We start from the raw sequence: 21,232 nt of genomic DNA, 5'->3' as shown, positions 1-21,232 counted from the left end.
CCTCAAGATTCTGACTTAAATCAGAAATCAAATACACATTAAACATGTGGCCCTAATCATTCAGTACTCATGGATGTTGTTGAATTAACCCTGTAGTTTTTACTTCCCTCATTAAACACTAATTCATCTGCAGCCATATCCCCACCCTCCATGTCCCGCCTCCCCCTCCTCCAATCATGTGTCCATCTGTGTCAGTTGTAGCTGTCCCTCTGGCTCCCAGTTACCCCCCCCCCCACTTCCCTGCCCGCCCCCACCACCGGAGGCCTTCTCTGCAGGGCTCTGTCTGATATGTTTGATATATTAGGTTGTTATTCAGTCCCAACTATATATCAAACATATTCCTACAGTGTCCCGCTCTGTCTACAGACGTGTGGTGTGAATGTGATTTGTGTGTGAAAGTGTGTGAGTGGTTTACCCAGGGACACTTGAGCGTGATTGGATGTATATAACGGATCTTTGTGCAGAGTCTCGCTTCTTCTTCAGATGCATCTAGCCTCTTATCAGATGTTTAAAAAGATGCTCTGTATCTGACTGTTTGACGCTTCTGCAAGTCGTCTTTTGTTTTTCATAGTCTCCCAAGTGTGTCAGTATAGATGGGGACATCATGAATCAGATGTAACTTTTTCTATCCCCATGTTCATAGGGAACATGCTCTCATTGAGATTGAGCTGACAAGAGTCACATGTAAAGGTTAATGTAACAAACAACTCGTTTATCTAGGATTCTGTCTGACTGATTTTGTCTTCTTCCCCCTCAGCAAGCAGACGAGTCGCTGAACTTCGAGGAGCAGATCCTGGAGGCGGCCAAGTCCATCGCTGCAGCCACCAGCGCGTTGGTCAAATCCGCCTCGGCTGCCCAGAGGGAGCTGGTGGCTCAGGGCAAAGTGGGCCTCATCCCTGCCAACGCTGTGGACGACGGGCAGTGGTCCCAGGGGCTCATCTCTGCTGTAAGTGTGTAGGGAAGCTCCATTTGTACGCAGTTTACAACCTGAGGCACAGTTCTTTCAACTAGGGATGGGTACCGAGCCCCGGTATTAAACGGGCCCCGGGGCTGAATTATTAAAGACCGTGGTACCGTTAAGCTCCAACGTTATCGGTCTTTTTATCGGTACTGGAGAAATCTAAAATATGTATTATTGCTACTCTGATTCTAATACGCAAAAAGATTGCAAAATGCGTCTATGATTATTTTTAGTATTTTCGATCTTTCCAATCCAGCCGAGAGATCTCTCTCTCCCGCCTGTGTGCGAGGGGGCGGGGCAGTTTACACACACGCAGCCGCTACATGCAGCAACACACACACACGGCGGAGATGGGAGAGAACTCGCTCCGAGGTGTGGTTAAACTTTACCCGTCTCTATGTGGAAAATGCTCGTTGCCAAAAGTGCAATAAGAGTTTAGCATGTAAGGGCGGTAACACGAGCAATTTGTCTAAACATTTAGCAAAAGTGCTCCACATTCAGACGGAGGAATGCACCGGGTTCCACTGTCTTTTAGCTCTTTAGCCCCATCCACGAGTAACGGTTCCCAGTCAGGTGTTATGTATGCTAGCAGCAACACACAGAGTTAACTCAATTATACAAATGATTAGAGCTAACTGAGTTATTTATTTTATTAAAGTTTCAGCTATTCTGTTTACAATTCTGTCATCAGATTATTTAATACGATGATTAAATATAAACTATAGCAGTAATTTGAATCGTACTAAGGGTGTATTTTATTTCTAGTTACCTCTTAATAACAAATGTATTACCCCCTAATTCCCTGTACTTCTTCCACTCTACCAACCAGTAGCAGGTATTTCTGATTGGTACCCAATATGTACAAAACATTTACAAACTGTTGTTTGAAATATGACTAATTCAATATGTTTGATAGTGATATATCAAACCAAACCATATAAAACATTGTTGTTTCTTTTGATGTAAAATATTATTTATTTAATTTAAATAAAAAGCTATGTTAATTTTGTTCACAATTTGTTTAGTTAGTTTACCTTGTTTTTTTCTCCAAAAGAACCGATAAGAGTACCGTTAAAAGACCGGATCGATAAGCGGCATCGATAAAAGTAGTAGTACCGTTAAAACCTTAACGATACCCATCCCTACTTTCAACAGAATGTTCTTTCTATTCCAGGCACGTATGGTAGCAGCAGCAACCAGCAACCTGTGTGAGGCAGCCAACGCCTCCGTGCAAGGCCACGCAAGTGAGGAGAAGCTCATCTGTTCGGCCAAACAGGTGGCGGCCTCCACCGCCCAGCTGCTGGTGGCCTGTAAGGTGAAGGCGGACCAGGACTCAGAGGCCATGAGGAGACTACAGGTGCAGTGCAGACACATGCTAAACCAGATGTTTAATTCAAACATATTAGTTCTCATTACATGCTGTGGAGCAGTCTTACTGTTTTACTGTATTTTAAATGTGATGCTGCTATTGGCTGTTCTCACTGCTCTTTTCCTCAACAGATTGCTGGGAATGCAGTAAAGAAGGCCTCAGACAACTTGGTGCGAGCTGCTCAGAAGGCAGCGTTTGACAAAGCGGATGAGGACAACGTGGTGGTCAAGACCAAGTTTGTGGGTGGAATAGCACAGGTAGGAACATCAGGGGAGATCTGAGTTCATTTCAGAAAACATCTCTTTGCCGTTGCATTTTTAATATGTTTTGCTAAATGGACATTTAGATGCATTAGCACTAGATCACACTTAATAAATATCCAAAACGTAAGTGATATGGTCCATCCTTACTAACTCAGATTGTTTCTCATTATTATCTCTAAAGTCTTACATTTTGTAATTGTCCTCGCCATGCTGTCTTATAATAGATACATTTTTAGCTCCTTTAGTCTCTTCATCTTCTCAGAAAAATATTATTTATTTTGTCAATCCAATGCTCCTACAAGTACTGACTCTGTATCTTTAGGACTGCGGGAATTCAAACTGAATACACTTGCACGCTCACACACAAACACACTCTTGTACAGTAAATGTACACAAAGATACACATCAACCACAGAGAAAGCATTAAGAGATACAAATTAGTTAGTGAATAGTTTTGAAAAGCATGTGACACTGTTGAACAAAATGTGGACTGAATGCGTGTTTCAGCTATCTAAAATATGTTTAACAGAGATGTGTTATAGTTTGAATTGCTAGATGCTTTAAATGTCATGTTTTTTTATTTTTGTGTCTGTCTAGATCATCGCAGCCCAGGAGGAGATGTTGAGAAAGGAGAGGGAGCTGGAGGAAGCCAGGAAGAAACTTGCTCAGATCAGACAGCAGCAGTACAAGTTCCTGCCCAGCGAACTACGAGAGGACGATAACTAAATATTCAAACTTGCACTCCGTGTTTGTGTTGCGAGTTTGTGTCCTCTTTGATGGCACGCTGGAACACAGCGACTTCAGATATATTGGGACTGATTTGAACAAACTAGTGATGCCCAAGTCTGCATTGAAAGATCTCCAACTGGACTTCTGCAAGTTTGAAACACTACTGTATGGAACTGACTACTCTCTGAAAACTACACGAAGATTGTGGTGATTCGACTGAAGAACTGTTTTTTTGTCCTCATGTATAGCATAACTACTTTGACTGATCCAATCTGAGCCAGAATGTGACACGCTCGGGACAAACGGCACATCTCTCATGTTTGCCCACAAGCTCTTTTTTTGTCATTTCAAATAGCCTCTCTAGTTCCATAAACCTCGAAGATGAAGAAATGATTGTTTTGCCGTTCATGTGATATAGCCGTTTAACTGCAGCAAAAATATTTCAGCTCGGTACTCTGATATTGTATGAATGTTGTCTTTCATGCTCCGATTCGGCACCTTAATGTCTGTTTAAAGCATGATGTGTCTTTACTTCCACTCAGTGGTCATTAACCCGAAGAAAGGTAGGATGCATATTGCTGTTTCGAGGACTACACTCTCAATCCAACATGTTGTTTTTGTTCGTCCTCCTTTAAAGTAGACGGTGAAATAAGCATATGTTGCTCTCTTTCTTGTCATGTTTTGAAGCAGATATCCACGGGCTCTAAATGCTAATTGTCTTTTTAAGGTGCAACAACTTCTACATGCTTGTCGAAGCTCTTGAATATCCGTGTCATCGTGTGCGGCCTCTCAGACTCAAGTAGAATGTTTTACATTTCCTTACCACGCGAATGCTTTTCTACACAGGATGACATCTTACCATAGAAGGATTATTTATTACTCCCGAGTATTTTTAGCAGACGGGTCAGAAAGGGTCTCACCTCAATTCCACTTCTAGCAGAGTCCCCCGTGTTCACGAAATATCCCCAATCCTTCAAACACAAACACATTTGCATCTCCCTTTATCTCTATGTGTATTGAGACCTTCATACAGTATACACAGAATTTGATCATGATGCAATAACACAGATGGTGCTTTAGGGGGCAGTGCTGGTTTCCATTACACCATGCAAACGTAGTCATATTGTAAAAGAGCATTTTGTATAATTGAATGCTTCTTTTAATTACGTATAGAAAATGTGATTACAGGACCCAGGCAGGTTGATTGGCTACAACATCTTCTGGAATGAGAAAACCTGTAAATACCTCAGAATCGATTGCCGTGCCGTTTCTGTGCTTTGTCAGACCCCCCCCTGTTTGTTGCCCTTTCCCTAAAAAAATTCTATTCAGCTGATAGTGATATTAGTACTCTCTCCAGCAATACCCGATCACTGCCTGGGATTGATTTCTAGTCCATCCACCTCCAATTCTGTACATTCAGACGGGAGCACAATTTGGAAATCTTAAAATGACTAAGCAATAAGCTTCTTTGTAACAAATCAAACTTTTAAGAATGAATGCTTAAATGAAGTGGAGTGAAAGTGACGTGGCTGCAAAACTAATCACTGCAGTTCATCTCCTTTGTTATCCATCAGTGTCTGAGTTGAAGGGTGCTCTGTGCAACATTACTGAATATACTACTTGCTGCAATAGAAGAACTTTTTTGTTTACCGAGTTTGATTGTAGTGTTAGGTTCCCTCGTCTTACTTTATTCGGGCTGTGTTTCAATATTAAACTATATATTGTAAGATTAGGTCCTGCTGTGGAAATGCATGGCTTTGTGCTTCGGATGCATCTTCTTGTTTATGCAGAGTTCAACTTTTAACAGTGACTCTTACCTCCACGTACAAGACCGTATACCATAGCAAATGGCTTATGACACACCGTCACTTCTCATTCTTTCTTTTTTTACAGTTTGGTCTGAATTCAGAGGTGTTTTCTGGCGTTGTATTTTGTGTGTGAGGGTGGGGAGGGCGGGTCCACTACTCATCAGTGAAGTCTGTAGTGTTATTTTTAGTGCCTTAGTCCGTAGCTCATACAGTGTCTGGTTTGCTCGAGAGACAGCTTCACCTCATTGCTCAAAAAACGGTACTGGACAAGCCGATATTTGGGAATGTAGGATGATGTCCGTGGGTTTTTTTTCTTCCACTTGTTGACATACTTTTCACCTGCACCCCCTCCATTCTCCTCTTTTAATCTCTCCGCCACATATAAGGCCTTTGGGGATGACATAGAAATTGTCCGACAGTCAAAACAATGTGTTGCTGTTTAAAATGTACCATCAGTATATATATACAAGTATGTATCATATATATGAACACATTTTTGTACTGCATTCCATGGGCATGTACCACAGTGCTTCGAAACCACGATTGACTGCAGATGTTGGTCTGTCAACTGCTTTATTATTGTTATGAAGTCACTGATTTTTATTGATTGGCTTTTTTCTTTTGCTTTTAAGCCTCGATGAACGATAAATGTCATAAGAACGGTTCGATGTATCTGTCACCATTCAGATGTTGTGACGCGGAGTGGAGTAATTGAAGTGTTCTGTGAGTCCCCCCCCCCCCCCCCCCCCCCTTAACAGAAATACAATTATGAAGTTACTACTATTAATATGAGTGATAACATACAATATAAAAGATATTTATCTGGCCTTGACAAAACTATTTTTTGTATTCACTGAAAATAAAGCATTTCAATGTAACTTTGTTTGTCATGTTTCCTTTGGTGGAGTAAAGAAAGAAGGCTGTTATGTTTGCTCACTAAGTGTGATTAAAATGTGCCATCATATCATCACTTTCTGGTTTATTAACAAACTTTATTGCAAATTTGAGATAAAAATATTCCCCAATTGAACCTCTGGTACCTTATCTTCCATCTTCCAGTTTGAGGTCCTCATCTGTTCTGAATCTGAATGTCCTTTAATTTGGGTAATATAAACTTAATTGTATCTTTTTCCTTCATTGAAAAATATATATCAATGTAGTCTCTTCTCAAAACATGTTTTCTAAAAGGGGACTTTACCTCAATAAAATCAATCTTAAATTGGACCAAAGACTTAATACAAAACACTTGTTCAGACAGTTTTCAGTCTTCGACGACAAATACACCTCATGGTTGCTTTTTGAATTATATCCAGGTCTAATACCCAAACATAGGAATCGGTTCTCCAACAGAATTGTTTAGCTGTCAGTTTGGAGATGGCTTTAAAACGGCATTAAGACCTTTTATAAAGGGTAATAAAATGTACAAAAAGTAATATTTAACAGATGCGGCTCATTAAACAAAGTATGAGACATCAAACTAGTCTGTGTTACTGTCCTCCCCCAATGTCTCAGCAGCAGAACCACTACGCTCTCCAGTCCCAGGGATAACAGAGAGGTGCGTGCTGGCTGGAGGACAAAGTCTCTTAATGTGTCTGTGTCAAGGCGGTATTTCTTAGTCAGCACTAAACCTGGAGCTATATTGAGTCCATGCTATGAAGTGAGAGCTGTGCTAAATTTGACCGGCACTAAAATTTGAGGTGGTAATGTGAATTACTGACGCACAGCTGCTCCTTAATCTGCTTTTAAACCGGGAATCCTTTTTTCAGCCGTTTTCTATTAGATTTAGTTCCTTAGGCATGCCATTGCAGACATTCTTCCAAATCTAAATATCTAACAGTAACACTTTCACATCATCTATGGACATCTACTGGATCTCAGTTTTAACAAGGGGCCCTGTTACACTGACTTGTCTGATAAGGACATGGTTAAAACCCTGGATGAGGGCATTGTATTTAATGTGGACAAGCAGCTGATCGAAGACACCTCATCCATAATGTGTATGCCTTAAATCTAATTATGATGAAAGTCAGAAAGCGGATATGGTTCCTGGTGACTGCTGCATGTTACATTCCAAGATTATAGGCTTCATCCACTAGGAGAATTATATTGAGCATTGATTGCCTGCCCTGACTTGTAGTCACATGAAGAAACAGCTATTTGACCCACAGTAACTTTAACTGTCCAGGTAATGAAATGCGTTAGACACACATCAATTATGTTTGTGTGATCTCACATTTGAACCCTGCACGTCTAATCGTTCCTGGTAGGTTGAATTACAGCAAAGGTTTTGCACATCGACATTGTACCACGTCAACGTTTAATTATACAGGATGGAGTGAAATATTCCAGTATTCACTTCCTCCGTCCTCCACACGGGAACTGAGTCTCCATACATGGGCCGCCAGCTCTACCAGGTGAGCTACTCATATCTAAAAGAAAGGGTCACAGTATACACTGTACACTGTATACAAAACATATTTTGCACACAGCTTTGTTTTTTTGGTCTGACCCTGCAGCCTCAAGGTTAGACTCAACTGTGCTTCCACTTGTCAATCTGCAAACTAAAATCCTTTAAAGAAACAACATGCATTGTATCAGTATCTCATTGACAATAGAGACCACAAACTGAGCTATGTTACACCACATGAACAATGAACTTTGTGTCTGGATGTATGAGTTCTTCACCACAATAAATCAGTAATGCATACACAGCCATCAACAGACAATGGTCAACTAATTGAATCAAATTTCAAAGGTCTTAAAAACTTCACATGTGTATTTTCAAAAGGCTGTAAAAGCCAAACAGGGTCACGTATTTCCTGCATGATGGGAATTCTGGGAATACTATGAACTGTTCCTATATGGCACCTGTTGGTATAAATCTGAGACACAGGAACTGTTTTTTGTATAGACCAATTAAAAGGCAGGTGTTTTTGTATGGAAATAGAGTATTGATTTATTTGCCAATATTTATATAACTTTTATTATTAAAGAAATAATGATTACGATGTGTAAATATGACAAGAAATGTTTTTTAAAACCGGCCAATCAAATGACTCATATCTGAAAGAAGGGGCTGTTTTTAAATACTTCAGATTTTGGATTGGCAAATTCCTTGCCATAAAACAAATGTGATATAAAAATGTCCTAAAGAAGCCATGAATATACAAATATACTGAACACATTGCACTATAGAGAACTCAAAATATAATTAATATTTAAGTCTTGTTAATATTAAATATGTGCTTTTTTTTATAAATACTTACATGGACTGGCCCCTCTCCCTTAGGGGAATTCATCCACAAAAGAGACACTGGACGCTGCACTACAGTAGGTCAGAAACCAGAGGAGACTGTGAAGTCCACTGTCGACGGACCACTTTCGGACAAAATGTCCTCTCCATTAAAGGCAGCTCTTTGTGGAATACCCTTCCAACTGAGATACGGGATTGTCCCACTCTCAATAGTTTTAAAGGACAGTTTTAATAGTTTTAAGAGAAACAAACAGACGTGGAATCACCGCTAAATGCACTTTAACACAGGGGTATCTCCTCCTGCACTTTATGTAGCTCTTGTATCTCCTCTTGCACTTTATGTGTCGTTGCTGCTGTATCGTACTGCCATGTGGTTAATACTTGTGTATGCTGCTCTTGCTCTTTTTGCATATCATGTATTTTGTTTTTGCTATGTTTGTAAAATGCAATTTTCTTAAATGTTTTATGTGAGGGACTGCGGATGCAAATGAGCTCAAAGCTAAATCTGCCACTGTTACGCTTGATACATTTGAATGTTTTAAGTGTTTATTACTGTGCATTGTCCCTGCCAAATAAACGATTAAATAAATAAAAAGAGACCGCTGAATTGAATCCCTCAGTCTGAGTAAATCATTACTTGTTGGAAAGGTAAAATGTGTGGATGTCCATCTCTCCATGTATCCAGGGTGATAGGGTGACATGGATTGCGCCATGAGCCGCTCTGATCTCTGTATATGACTGGCATGCCTGGCTGGCTGCTTAACAGTCCACAAAACACATAGCAGCCTGACAACACACAGTGACAGCTGACAGCCTTGAAAAACTTCATAGGAAGGATATCAACTGGAGCGGCTAAGAGATCAAATATAAGCATAACAAATGCAGAAGAAAAGGGAAAAATATGATGCAAAACGCTTTTAAATGTAACTTTTTAGAATATAATCTTGAAACAAAATGTAACTACAAAGTTTTCCGAGCCATTTGTTGTATTCTTTGTTCAAAACAATGGGCATTTGTATTAGCTTTATCCAATTCTTTCTATGATGGATCAAGACTTAGGAAGAGAGATAGTGCTTTGGTGTGATTTATTATTCTGACTGCTTGTTTTTGTGAGGAAGGGAGTGGAGAGTCAAACAGGTGTTTTCAAAGCAGTAAGATCACAACATATGCACTCAACAAAACACAAGCAGAATAGTGAAGACAAGTACAAAAGGAAGTGTAGTAGATTCCAATGGCTCTTTAGAGAATGACAAAATACTTTCAGTGTCAGTGTGTTCAAAAAGTATAACATAACCCTTTAATCTTATTCTTTGTATGTCATTTCTATCCTCTAATGTTGTTTTCACCCATTCATTTACGGTATATGTATCTATATTAAGCCTGATTCTGCTTCTCAATGTTTACTTGAACACGTAATGTTCATTGCTTAAGTCGACTATACACTTTTATTACCCAACGATTCTTCATCTTCACAGCTTGGGTGCCAGTGGCCCCATGAACAATCACGCAGTGGGGGGTGGCGAGGGCTGTTGAAATGCCAAACTTCTGCACACGCTCTTCCATGCCAATATATCCACTGTGGTCCTTTTGCTATATAACCCTCAGGCATGCATCAGCTGAGAGAGGAGCTGGACACAATTGTTGATATACTGTACCTCCACAGGCACCAAAGCCTATCTGATTGCTGTTTCGGACTTTCAGCTATGCTGTGAGGGAGCCATACTGGCTAATATGACAGTTCACAGAGGGAGAAGAGCTTTCACAGGGGCTTATCCAATCAGCTGGGTTTGTGTTGTATGAATAGCTGTGATCAATGGGGAAGTATAACAGTAGCAACTCCTTTAAGTTGGTACAGTCAGGTGTAATTGTTTAATTTGAGTTTCTCCTATGTATTTTCTTGGTTATCATCCTGGGTGATAGCAGGCTAAGAACATTAACTGTATCAGCATGTTTCTTCCAATAATCCCCGTCAGAAGTTATACTACTTTTTAGAGCCTTGTCTTTTTTTCTTCCTGCCTGTCACTTGAGGGGTGTTAGAAAAAGGAGTGGACTGGGAGGTCTTGGTGTGAGGGGGGAGTGCCCTCCTGACGTCTGTACCCCATGTATAGTCACAGAAGTGGTCAAATGTCTTGGAAGAGCGAATCACTGAAGAGATCCAGATAAAAAGACAGGTTGACAAACAGCCGCACTTGTTTCAAAAAAAGTATTGGATGTCCAGTCACTGCTTGCCAAACTGCATATTTGACGCATACAACCCAGGCGAGCTCGCACTCCTTGGCGTTCAGTGTGGTTCAGACGCTCCGATCATTTCTTTCAGTTTATTTAGTTTTTTTATTTGCGTTGAGGAAACCCCAGACAATAAGCAGCCATGGATGCCATCAAGAAGAAGATGCAGATGCTCAAGCTCGACAAGGAGAACGCCATGGACAGAGCTGAACAGGCCGAGTCAGACAAGAAAGCAGCAGAGGACAAGAGCAAACAGGTCGGCAGCCAGTGAGAAATGCGCACCGGTGCTTTTACGCGCTGGTGCTAATGGCACGGTGCGCCTGGTAGCACTTCGTCATTCCTGCGTGTAAAATATCCTTGGAGTGAAGAATAATATGGGTCTCAAAGACTTAATACAAACAAATTGAAATCACAAGGTTGCGTTTTTCCATTGTTTTAATTAATATTTAAGCTGCATGAAGTGGGAATTTTGCATTTATCAATGACTTTCTTATGATTCAGCTGTGATTTTTTAATAACAAATATGTTCTCACAGCCTAGATTGAATGGTTCCTAATTGGTTTAAAAAGTGTTTAGTATGTAGAGCAAATATGTATTGTTTTCACACCTTAGAGATTTTTCACAGACACCATCAGGTGCCACATACTTAATGTTATTGACTGTGTGGATAATGAATATGTCTGCATGTTAGTAAATCTCCTCTTGTTTTTTCTGCCATGAAGCTTGAGGATGACCTGTTAGCACTGCAGAAGAAGCTGAAGTTAACTGAGGATGAGTTGGACAAGTACTCTGAGGCCCTGAAGGACGCCCAGGAGAAACTTGAGCTCGCTGAGAAGAAAGCCACAGATGTGAGTTTGGCATTATATTTCAGTACCTGATTGGTGGGGAAGCCCCATCGGGTCACTCATTGCCTAATGGTTTGACCCTTAAACCCCCCTTTGGGTGCCATGAATATGATTACCAACCCCCTATATTACTCTAATTATTAAGTTGTGCAACAAGTAATTATGGGAGACTTGTGGGTTGAAATAGGATTAAAAAAAATGAACGGTTAAATGTAGCTCTTGTGCTGTGAATGGTAAGGTCCCAGCAACACTGGCTTACCAGTGCGTTCCCAACTCATTTGGATAACATCTCAGCCAGTGTATGGTTTCAAGGGGGGCATTTTACAAGGAGATCCCTGACAGATTTGCGGTTGTTCTGGTTTCAGTTGACACCTTACAATTACCTTGATGAAAATACCTCTTTATTGACTGCTTTACATATTACACCGAATAGGCCTGATTATATGTTACAATCTGCCACAACAATGTTGAAAACAAAAACAGCACAACAACAATATTCAAGAACTTTATTGTTTGATTGAATGACAGGGCAACTAAAAAAGTACATGTCAGATGCATAATACGAGATTCCCTTAAATACAACTTAACTATAAACAAACAAATACACAAACAAAAACATACAAATAAAAATAATTCCATAATCAAGTTGCAAAAAAACAAAACAAATCAATGCACTGCAATGCAAACATTTGTGTGTTTCTGCACACAATTTCTATATAAAGATATAATTATTTGTTTATTTAAAACGTGTATAAATGATCTAAATCTATAACGTAAGCTTTTAAATTTAGTTATTTAAAATCAATAATAAGGTCGTAAAGTAGAAATAGAAATAGACCCTACTCCAGTGAAGAACAGTACAAGTACTGCAAAACTGTAGGCCTACTTAAGGACAGTACTTTTAGTTAGACTCCATCACTGATACTCATAATACTACTATTAATTACAACAATAATAACCACAATATTAGACAAATATTATTAATAATAATCATACTAAATCATAGTATGATTACTATTAATAATATTTGTGTAGTATTGTGATTATATTAGGCTGTGTTAATTCATCAGATGATTAAATATACTATGACAATTGTAGCTTAACTGCTGAATCTTCAGTGTAATGGTTGGAGCTGGGATTTTAATTGGGTTCATTACAACTCTTCATGAATTAGACAAGAAGTAGGAAAGTATTACATGAATTGAATTAGAAAAAAAAAATTGGAGATTAGCCAAATTCTTAAATGCGTATTTATTCATGTGATAAACAGTACTTTGAGTTACATTGCATCACTGATACTCATAATAATGCTATTAAAACCAAAAGATAGTCACAATAATAGCAAAAATAGTAATAAACCGACTATGATTTAAGCTGTGTTCATTATGTAAAACTATTACATATAATTTTACATGTAAACATTTTTAGTTTAGCTGCTAAATCTTCAGTGTAATGGTTGGAGCTGGGATTTTGATAGGGTTGGCTCAAATTACCAGTAGGGGATGCACACAAAGATAGTTTTAACCTAAGTGACACAAAGTAGGAACAATTACAGGAATTTGATTAGGAAAACAACTTTGTAAATTAGCACAATTATTATATGTTTTTTTGTATTCATGTGATAAATTATAGAACAAGCGTGTGGTTAATAATCGGTTACTTCCGGGGTTGGTGGCACGTCCCAATCCTCATCAGCGGTCGGTTAAAGGCGGGGGTAGGGATCAGACGCGCCGCATCTCCAAGAGTGTGTGTCTGCGTTCAGCCTGCACAGAGCCGAGTGAGCCAAAACTAGCTTAGCTGACACAAAAAAGAGCAAAAATGGCCGGTGGGAGCTCTCTGGATGCTGTGAAGAAGAAAATCAAGTCGCTGCAGGACCAGGCCGATGTGGCGGAGGACCGTGCAGCGGGACTTCAGAGGGAACTGAACCAGGAGAGGAGTGCGAGGGAATCAGTAAGCCGCTATTACATTTTAAGGCAATTAGTCCCCAGGCTGTCGACGGCATTAGGCGTAAATCTGGTCAAAAAGCGTGGCTGCAAGGCCCAGACAAGACGGTGTAATAGTCTATCGCAGGTAGACATGCTTGAAATTATCTGCAATGTAGGATGCAAACACACGATGAATAGGCCTTGTAGATGATGGGGCACCACCCCGGTATGTCCCGAATAAACAAACAGCCCTGTAACAAGTTGGCTAATGTTGCAGCAGCAGCAGCAGCAGCACCACAGGACCTCTCAAATCCCCTCTTTGTAAAACTGCAGCAGGCTACAAGCTAGTTTGAACACAAAAGAGCTTATTTTCCCCACTTCCAAAACATTGAATTGTAGCCATGTTTTGTTGCTAATTATGTCTGGGACAGGATAACTTAATCACTGTAACACAGGGAATTGCAGGCTTGCCTGGCAAGAGGGGAAGGATGGTGGATATATGAGTCTAAAAGTGTAGTGCTTCTCACACGGGGTTTGAAGATCCATCCAAAATGCCACTTGCTTAACAAATAACATGTGCACACTGGTGCATCCTTCCCTTGGGTTTGTTCCTGACCCAGCCCAAGCTCTCATGGGAGTGCAAGGGATGGGCTGGATGTTGTAGGCCTGTGAATCCAATTTGAAATGATTTAGGGCTATACTAATGAACTTGATTTGACTCTATGATCTTGTTGTTTTGCTCTCCTAGGCTGAGGCAGATGTAGCTTCCCTGAACAGACGTATCCAGCTGGTTGAGGAGGAGTTGGACCGGGCTCAGGAGCGTCTGTCCACGGCGCTGACCAAGCTCGAGGAGGCTGAGAAGGCCGCTGATGAGAGCGAGAGGTGGGTACTCTCACCTGGAGAACAGGTCCCTCTGTTTGTTGTACCATTCATATTTACCCTTACATTATATGAGATTTTAATTTCCTCATCGCCTTTTAAAAGTATCTGTATGTGAAGTATAGTCTCTATGAAAAAGACTAATGTTGCATGGATAGGACAGTATTTCTGATTTGAAATGGTGTATTCTTCTAAACGATATGCTAAAAATCAAATCATGCACCTGATGCACTCTGCAGGAGTGCCACTCCTTACTCCTCAGTGCTGCCACTGGTGGCTGGAAGTAAAATTGCAATAATGATCAGTAGGATCTAATACATTTAAACACGGGGTTAGAAAAGTAGTTTAGCTTTGCATAATAGGACACATTCTCAATTGATTCTAGAACTCCTGGGAAAATGTGAAAAGCACAACTGTGGAATTTTGATGGAAACACAAGTATTGTCTTTAAGCGTGACGTGTGCAGGTGTTTACAGCATAATAGAGTCCCATTTCTCCCTCTTGGCACTTTGTGTTTATGTTGCATACAGTACACACCCGGTCATCGTTTGCTCTAATTTTGAACACTACCAGAATAAGAAAAAAATACTGTCTGTAATCCATCCATCCATTCGAACCGTCATTCATTGTCATCCGATGTACATCAAAATATATGTAGTCTTTTTTTTCAAACCCCCTTAAATATTGTGATACTGAATGAACTTGGTGCTTGGTGGTAAACTTCATTTAAAAGCACAGTAGAATGCATTTTGATGGTCAGTTTACAAGACAAACTACTGAGCTTTGTCAGTCTTATAAAAGAGAATTATCATAACATTGGCCTGCTGTTGTGTCTATGGTGCCCATGACTTGATACTTTTTCTGTCCCTCAGAGGCATGAAGGTCATTGAGAACAGGGCCATGAAGGACGAGGAGAAGATGGAGTTGCAGGAGATCCAGCTGAAGGAGGCCAAACACATCGCAGAAGAAGCTGACCGCAAATACGAGGAGGCATGTTTCTCCGCTATTCACGGCACTTTGAAATTTGAGCGTAGCAGTTTCTACATTCTTTCACTTCAATGTAGCAGCTGACGTCAATTCACACTTTCTTCCGGATGTATATTATTCATTACATGATCAGTGACAATAGCAGAAGAAATGTAACTCCTTCTGATGTACCATGTGTTGACTTCAGGTGGCACGAAAGCTTGTGATCATTGAGAGTGACTTGGAACGTACAGAGGAGCGCGCTGAGTTGTCTGAAGGGTAAAAACAACCCCCCCCCCCCCCCCCCACATCTATTCCTCATAAAGTCACAACTTTAAATACCATTTCAGACTCATTCCGATTTCTGTTTGTTTATGGCATCTTTCTGCTTGTGAACCAAACCATACATCAACAGCAAATGCTCTGAGCTCGAGGAGGAGCTGAGAACCGTACAGAACAACCTGAAGTCTCTGGAGGCCCAGGCAGAAAAGGTAAGGCTGTCTGACCAAGAGGATACATTCCAATCAACCCACATTATAAACTCTTGATCAGTGTTTTAATTAAACTCTCCTGAATATTTGCCTAACTCTGGCCTTTGTATGCAACCACAGTACTCTCAGAAGGAGGACAAGTACGAGGAGGAGATCAAGATTCTCACAGACAAGTTGAAGGAGGTGAGTTAACTTGGAAATGTACAGTTTCTGTTTTCTTATTATATTCTATAGAGCAACTTTCAAACTAGGGATTTCACTATACTGTATATATTGTTTTTCTTAAGCATACACTGTATATGTATTCTGCTTTCTTTGTCAGCACCTAAGTGATTTAATTCCCTGAAGGGCTGTAGCTAGTAATGTTAACTTCTTGATGTGAATTGCTAATGTCTGCCTGTGTCTCTGTTCAGGCTGAGACTCGTGCTGAGTTCGCCGAGAGATCAGTCGCCAAGCTTGAGAAGAGCATCGATGACCTGGAGGGTATGAATCTTTTCCACTTCGTTATTACGCATTTCAAAAAGTTTTCTCAAAATGTAGGGGCGTATTTGTCACAGTGCAATTTTGATGTATAAGGCAGTTCATTCTCAAAAAGCAACACAAAAAGTCATCACTCAGGTTTCCTCTTTGAGTCCTCTACTATAATCAAATGAACAGCAGTTGTCTGTAGTTTCAAGAAACATTCATTAGTGCAATGGGGTGTTATTTATCTGGGCAGCAGGGTGTGAAATACACCTCATTAAAAATATAGGGACTGTCTATCGAGGGAAAATACCAAGCGCTGATACCCGTGTGATATTATTCATGTCGGCTTGAACATTTCTCTCCACGATGCTGTTTGGCACTCTGTTGTAGTGACTGTTCAAGGCCAGCTCGGCCCAGGCAGACCTCACAGGGTCATGGCACACGTCTTTCAGTTTCTTAGTGACTCCTCAGGAATTTAACACAACGTCAGCAGCTGGTCCATTTGCACTCCCTATTTCTGTCCTTCTTTTCAGTTTCTCTGTTTGTGTTTTCCCCTTTGACTTCTGTTCTCTGACTCCTTTCTTTTTTCTGTTCTGTTCTAATTTGATTACAAATCTTTCCCTGCCACTTGAACAATAATTGCCACACAATAGACGAGCTGTACTCCCAGAAACTGAAGTACAAGGCCATCAGCGAGGAGCTGGACAACGCCCTCAACGACATGACCTCCATGTAATTCACCACAAGCTCCTTTCTGCAGTGTGCCTTAGATCTCATCACCCCTAACCAACACACAATAGCTCCCTCTAGTGGCATGTTTGAGTGCAGTGATTTATTTTATCTAGTTTAATTTCCGATTGGTGGATTTTATTTTGATATCCTCCACTGCTTGTCTGACCTTGATGTATGGCTGTGTGAGTGTGAACTAAAGGTGTAATGCATGTCTTTTTGACTAGATTCTTAGCTACATTTCCCAAACCCTATTCTGGTTAACTAATCACTGCATATTTCTTTTATAACTCCATCCAACATAGCGACATTAATTGTTCTCGTTTTCTAGCTCAGTTCTGCATCCCTTTCTTGCTCCTTTGGTTCTGCATGTCATTATTCTTCCATTCCTCTTCATTATTTCTCCAACCCTTGTGTTCTTCTTTTTTCACAGCTAAATGTTTACACCCCTCTCCCAGAAGCTGGTTGATCATCACCTCTCTCCTCTGCAGCACAGCCCAACTTTCTGTGTCTGTATTTCTTTTCTGCCCCGTAACTTCTGCGCACTGGGCTGTTGCTGCTGCCATCCCTTCCTTCATTTCTCAAACAGAACTTTGAGCTGTTTTTCTTCCTGTAAAATAAACACACTTCCATCTCTGGCAGCTGTTCCCCCTTTCTCCTGCCATGTTTCTTCATTTCTATTTGTCCCATCTTTTTACATTTCATTCCTGTTGTCTTTGTCTTTTCATTTATTTTGTTGAGTAGCTTTCAAATAAATTCTGAAGCTCCTCCCATTCATTGTTTTTTATTTATTTGTTCTCAGTTTGTGAGGACGCTTATGGAGTGCAAAGGCAGTATTGGGGTGTTTATTGTATTCACATGAATGACAACCGTCCTCTTGCCTTCATTTGAATTGGAATAATATGGCAAAATAACCAGAAGTCATGACCTGCGTGGATATAGGGTTTATTCTGCTTCATGTATTGTTACTGTGAGTGTGCAGTAAAAATATAAAACGTAACGCAATTTCAACTTACTTTATATATTTGTCACACTTAGAAAAATCAACTGTGCCTAATCAAGGATTTTTGCATTTAAAGGACTGACTCAAACCTCTTTTAGAATAATCCTTTCTGTCTAAATTCTCAATTTTAACGAAGCATTTATGCCGCTTGATAATTGATTTGAGTGTTAATGCTTCCAGAGCCATGATTCTAGCCCCGTCCCTGCACCAATAGTCAATGTGTGTAGGCTTCTCCCAGGCCTTACTCAAAATCTTTGTGGGGAAAAAAAAAAAGATCTCAGCAAACGCTTCAGAATTAATGAGTAGGTGATGTTGCCATGGGTTACCAGGATATCTACTGACATCTAGTGAGACTTATTGGCATGACAAATGGAATAAGTTGTTGCTATAGTTTGAGTTAATGAAATCTGCCGTCCAGTTCTTGACTGACCCTTGTTCTGTGATGATCTCCAAAGCACTAACTCTTTGTCTGTTGTACTAACATTTCTTCTGTCTCTTCCCCTTTTCTCTTACCTGCTTTCTGACTGTCAAGAACATCTATACAAGCAGATTGAGAAAAACCGCCTTCTGACCAATGAACTGAGAGTAGCCTTAAACGAGGATTAAACAGGAATGGGCTTTCCTATGCTTCCATTCTTCTGAAACTCAAACGTCCAGGCATATTGTCTAATGCTGTGATATAACAACGGTTGTAGACTGCCGTGTCTACGACGCAAAGCTTAAACCAAGTCATGCTTTTAACAAAAGGGGAAACAATGTATGATTTTCACAATATGCATGCTAAAGCTGCGGTTTCTGATTAGAGGTCGGGGAACCTCAGACTGTGATGTTGCAGAATGTACTTGATATATTTACTCAGTTACTAACAGGGCTGTAGCAGCTGCATGGGGTGCTGCTGCTCACGGGGGGAAGGCCAGTGGGGGACGATTGGGAAATTCTGCAGGTGGTGAAATATTCCTTGTAAGACCCTTTTTTATCTGTAGCATCATTTGAGTCGGGACCCATGTCAGTGTTTGGACAACGTATTGCTAATTTTGCATTAGCAATACAGTTGCTTTTCTTATCAGGCTGTTTCTGATCTAACTACTTTTATGAGTTGAAACACTCTTGAATTCACTCGAGTCTTAATTGTAACAAAGAAGGGAGTATACTTTGGTGTGAAGGATGAATTGGTTAATATAAGCAGACTAGTTGTATATGAAGACATGTGCAGGAATATGTGCCTTGTGATTAAATGACTGCTTTCTGGAATGGGTCACTAACTGCAGTATAGGTCAAAAATCAAAGGTTGGGGAGCAATGCAATTTAACAGTAAACGCTTTAGACACACTACAAGCTGTCATACGGAAATATAAAGAGACAAAAAAGGAATTTAGGGTAGTTGTGGAGGAAGATAATGTGACATAAAAGGAAGGCGTTTGAATGGAAGTCTCTAATGTGGGGTGAAATGGATACTGTTTTTATAGACCTGGAACTGATGTACAGGGTCTAAGTACTTGATACTGCAGGGTCTTGATAAGCATTTAAAACACTTTGCAAATGTCCATTCTTTTGTCCTACAATCCGCTCATGCAGTCTTGACTACAGCCCTGTCTATAGCTAGTAAGATATTCACAGTGAGTTGGCTCAAGTTTTGAGGATATGTATGTACTTATTGAATGCTAACTAATTGTAATTTTTTACACTCAAGTTTTTTCATAATCGGCACATATCTAACACGGTTTGTTTTTGTTCTTCGTCTGTTTTTACCCCATCTTTATTCTGTTTGTTTTTTATGATTTCTAACCAAGCAATGCTATTATTAACAGATAAACTCTCACGTGCTAAAGAAGAGGGCCTGAGCGTAAAGCAGATTCTGGATCAGACTCTAATGGAGATGATAAACCTTTGACCCAGCTCTGTTCCTCTCCACACGTTGCCTCATCTGCTCTGAATATGGCTGGCTCCCGTATATGGCTGCTACAGATGATGTTGGGCCTTGTGTTTATGTTTCCTCTGACCTTGTGATCCTGAAGAAAAGAGCTCTAGACCATGTAGCACACATACACACATATCCAGTTCAACTACACTGTTTCCGTTACACACTGTAATCAAAGGTCAGTCAAAATGCACTGCATATCATTAATACCTTTTACATGTAAACTTTGTGCACAGTTATTAGCAAGCAGTATTTTTGAGGATTATTTTAATTATTGAACAACTACAGTGCTCTCGGTGCAGAATAATTATGCAACTAAAGGGAAAAACTCAAATGTTCCCATTTCTTTCAGTTTATTTTCATCTCACATCACCTGATATGTTTAAATCCAATACGCATTCAAGTTATACAGCTAGGAGTTGAAAAATATGCTTATATAAATATATAGTCAAAATACTCACTAATAATTGTGCACACAGTGTATACGTCTGGAGAATTTGCACTTTTGGGGGGAAACATAATGAACATAATCATCGTCAGCAAAGTCATAAAGTAAGCCACGGTCATATAAAAGGGACTTTTATGTGTACTTTAGTGAAGTTGCTTGTGTGTCTTTGTTTCTTCAGTATTCTAAACATGTATTTAGTGTCAGCTATGTTGTACACAGTTTAGCAATGAAGGAATTCTTAGCACAGATGCTTGAATGTACTGTTTGACTGGCTAAGTAAAAGAAATGTTTACACACTGTACTCACTTTTCTGTTCATTTCAGAAACATTTTATTGTGTCTCTTCCCATTTTATCTTGGAAATGTAAAGATCATGAATAAACAGTTGGATCAATTATCATTTATTCCAAGTCTGACTTCTTTTAATGGTGTGAAAAACGTAAATGGTGAAATAAACTTTCACTTGGTCATTATAGTGGATATTTTATAATATGAAATACTTTTATAATATGAAATACTACTCCCGAATATTTTTTCAAATCAATGAAATCTTCGGGAAATCTTCTGTTGGAGTTTTAGTTTTCAACCATGTGTCAGAGGAACCTTTAATATCACACTGTGGATACATTGTGTGTCAGTTCATGTTTGACAAAGCTGTCAAGGTAAAATGTTCAGTTTAAACATTTTGGTCATGATTGTTTACCCAGAACAACATCAGTACTCTGTGCTTTGGCTGTGGGATGTATATTTAAAAATTGCATTGTAATTGTACATTCGTGTTTTGTATTGCCAGTAGCTTTTCCAACTTTTCTAATCTGTCGTATAGCCTACTGCAAAAACAATCAATGATTAATAACACAGTAAATAGTTAGACACGAAATAGTAGGCATTGGTCTTGCAATATAATCTGTACTATTTTATTCTCTCTTCTACTCTGTTTCTTCTTGCACAATTT

At 39.8% G+C, this 21,232-nt stretch overlaps 2 protein-coding genes across 8 annotated transcripts in view; both read left to right on the top strand.

Moving 5' to 3' along the window:
- LOC307028368 (talin-2) overlaps positions 1 to 6,008 on the top strand; it is a 97,520-nt gene extending 91,512 nt beyond the window's left edge. For both annotated transcript variants that reach the window (XM_079663322.1, XM_079663321.1), the window contains 4 exons: positions 758 to 946; positions 2,136 to 2,318; positions 2,462 to 2,587; positions 3,191 to 6,008. In XM_079663322.1, the coding sequence (XP_079519448.1) occupies positions 758 to 946; positions 2,136 to 2,318; positions 2,462 to 2,587; positions 3,191 to 3,319 (627 nt within the window). In that variant the 3' untranslated portion in view covers positions 3,320 to 6,008. The remainder of the gene's footprint in view (positions 1 to 757; positions 947 to 2,135; positions 2,319 to 2,461; positions 2,588 to 3,190) is intronic.
- Positions 6,009 to 10,633: 4,625 nt separating this feature from the next.
- Positions 10,634 to 20,677, top strand: LOC307028374 (tropomyosin alpha-1 chain-like). 6 transcript variants are annotated; one of them, XM_079663332.1, is made up of 10 exons: positions 10,634 to 10,865; positions 11,332 to 11,457; positions 14,128 to 14,261; positions 15,131 to 15,248; positions 15,433 to 15,503; positions 15,640 to 15,715; positions 15,836 to 15,898; positions 16,129 to 16,198; positions 16,834 to 16,912; positions 17,343 to 17,417. In XM_079663332.1, the coding sequence occupies exons 1-10, from the start codon at positions 10,752 to 10,754 to the stop codon at positions 17,344 to 17,346; spliced, it is 855 nt and encodes a 284-aa protein (XP_079519458.1). In that variant the 5' UTR covers positions 10,634 to 10,751; the 3' UTR covers positions 17,347 to 17,417. The 6 variants fall into 6 exon arrangements, with proteins under 6 accessions (XP_079519458.1, XP_079519459.1, XP_079519457.1 ...); XM_079663333.1 differs by lacking the exons at positions 16,834 to 16,912; positions 17,343 to 17,417 and adding an exon at positions 18,445 to 19,714 and having other exon boundaries at positions 10,637 to 10,865; XM_079663331.1 differs by lacking the exons at positions 16,834 to 16,912; positions 17,343 to 17,417 and adding an exon at positions 19,721 to 20,677 and having other exon boundaries at positions 10,655 to 10,865.
- The last annotated feature ends 555 nt before the right edge of the window (positions 20,678 to 21,232 follow it).

Source organism: Notothenia rossii, assembly GCF_949606895.1.
Source record: "Notothenia rossii genome assembly, chromosome: 2".
NCBI classification, from domain to species: Eukaryota; Metazoa; Chordata; class Actinopteri; order Perciformes; family Nototheniidae; genus Notothenia; species Notothenia rossii.
The sequence above is the reverse complement of the archived record's forward strand: the minus strand, read 5'-3'. Positions and strand labels throughout refer to the sequence as shown.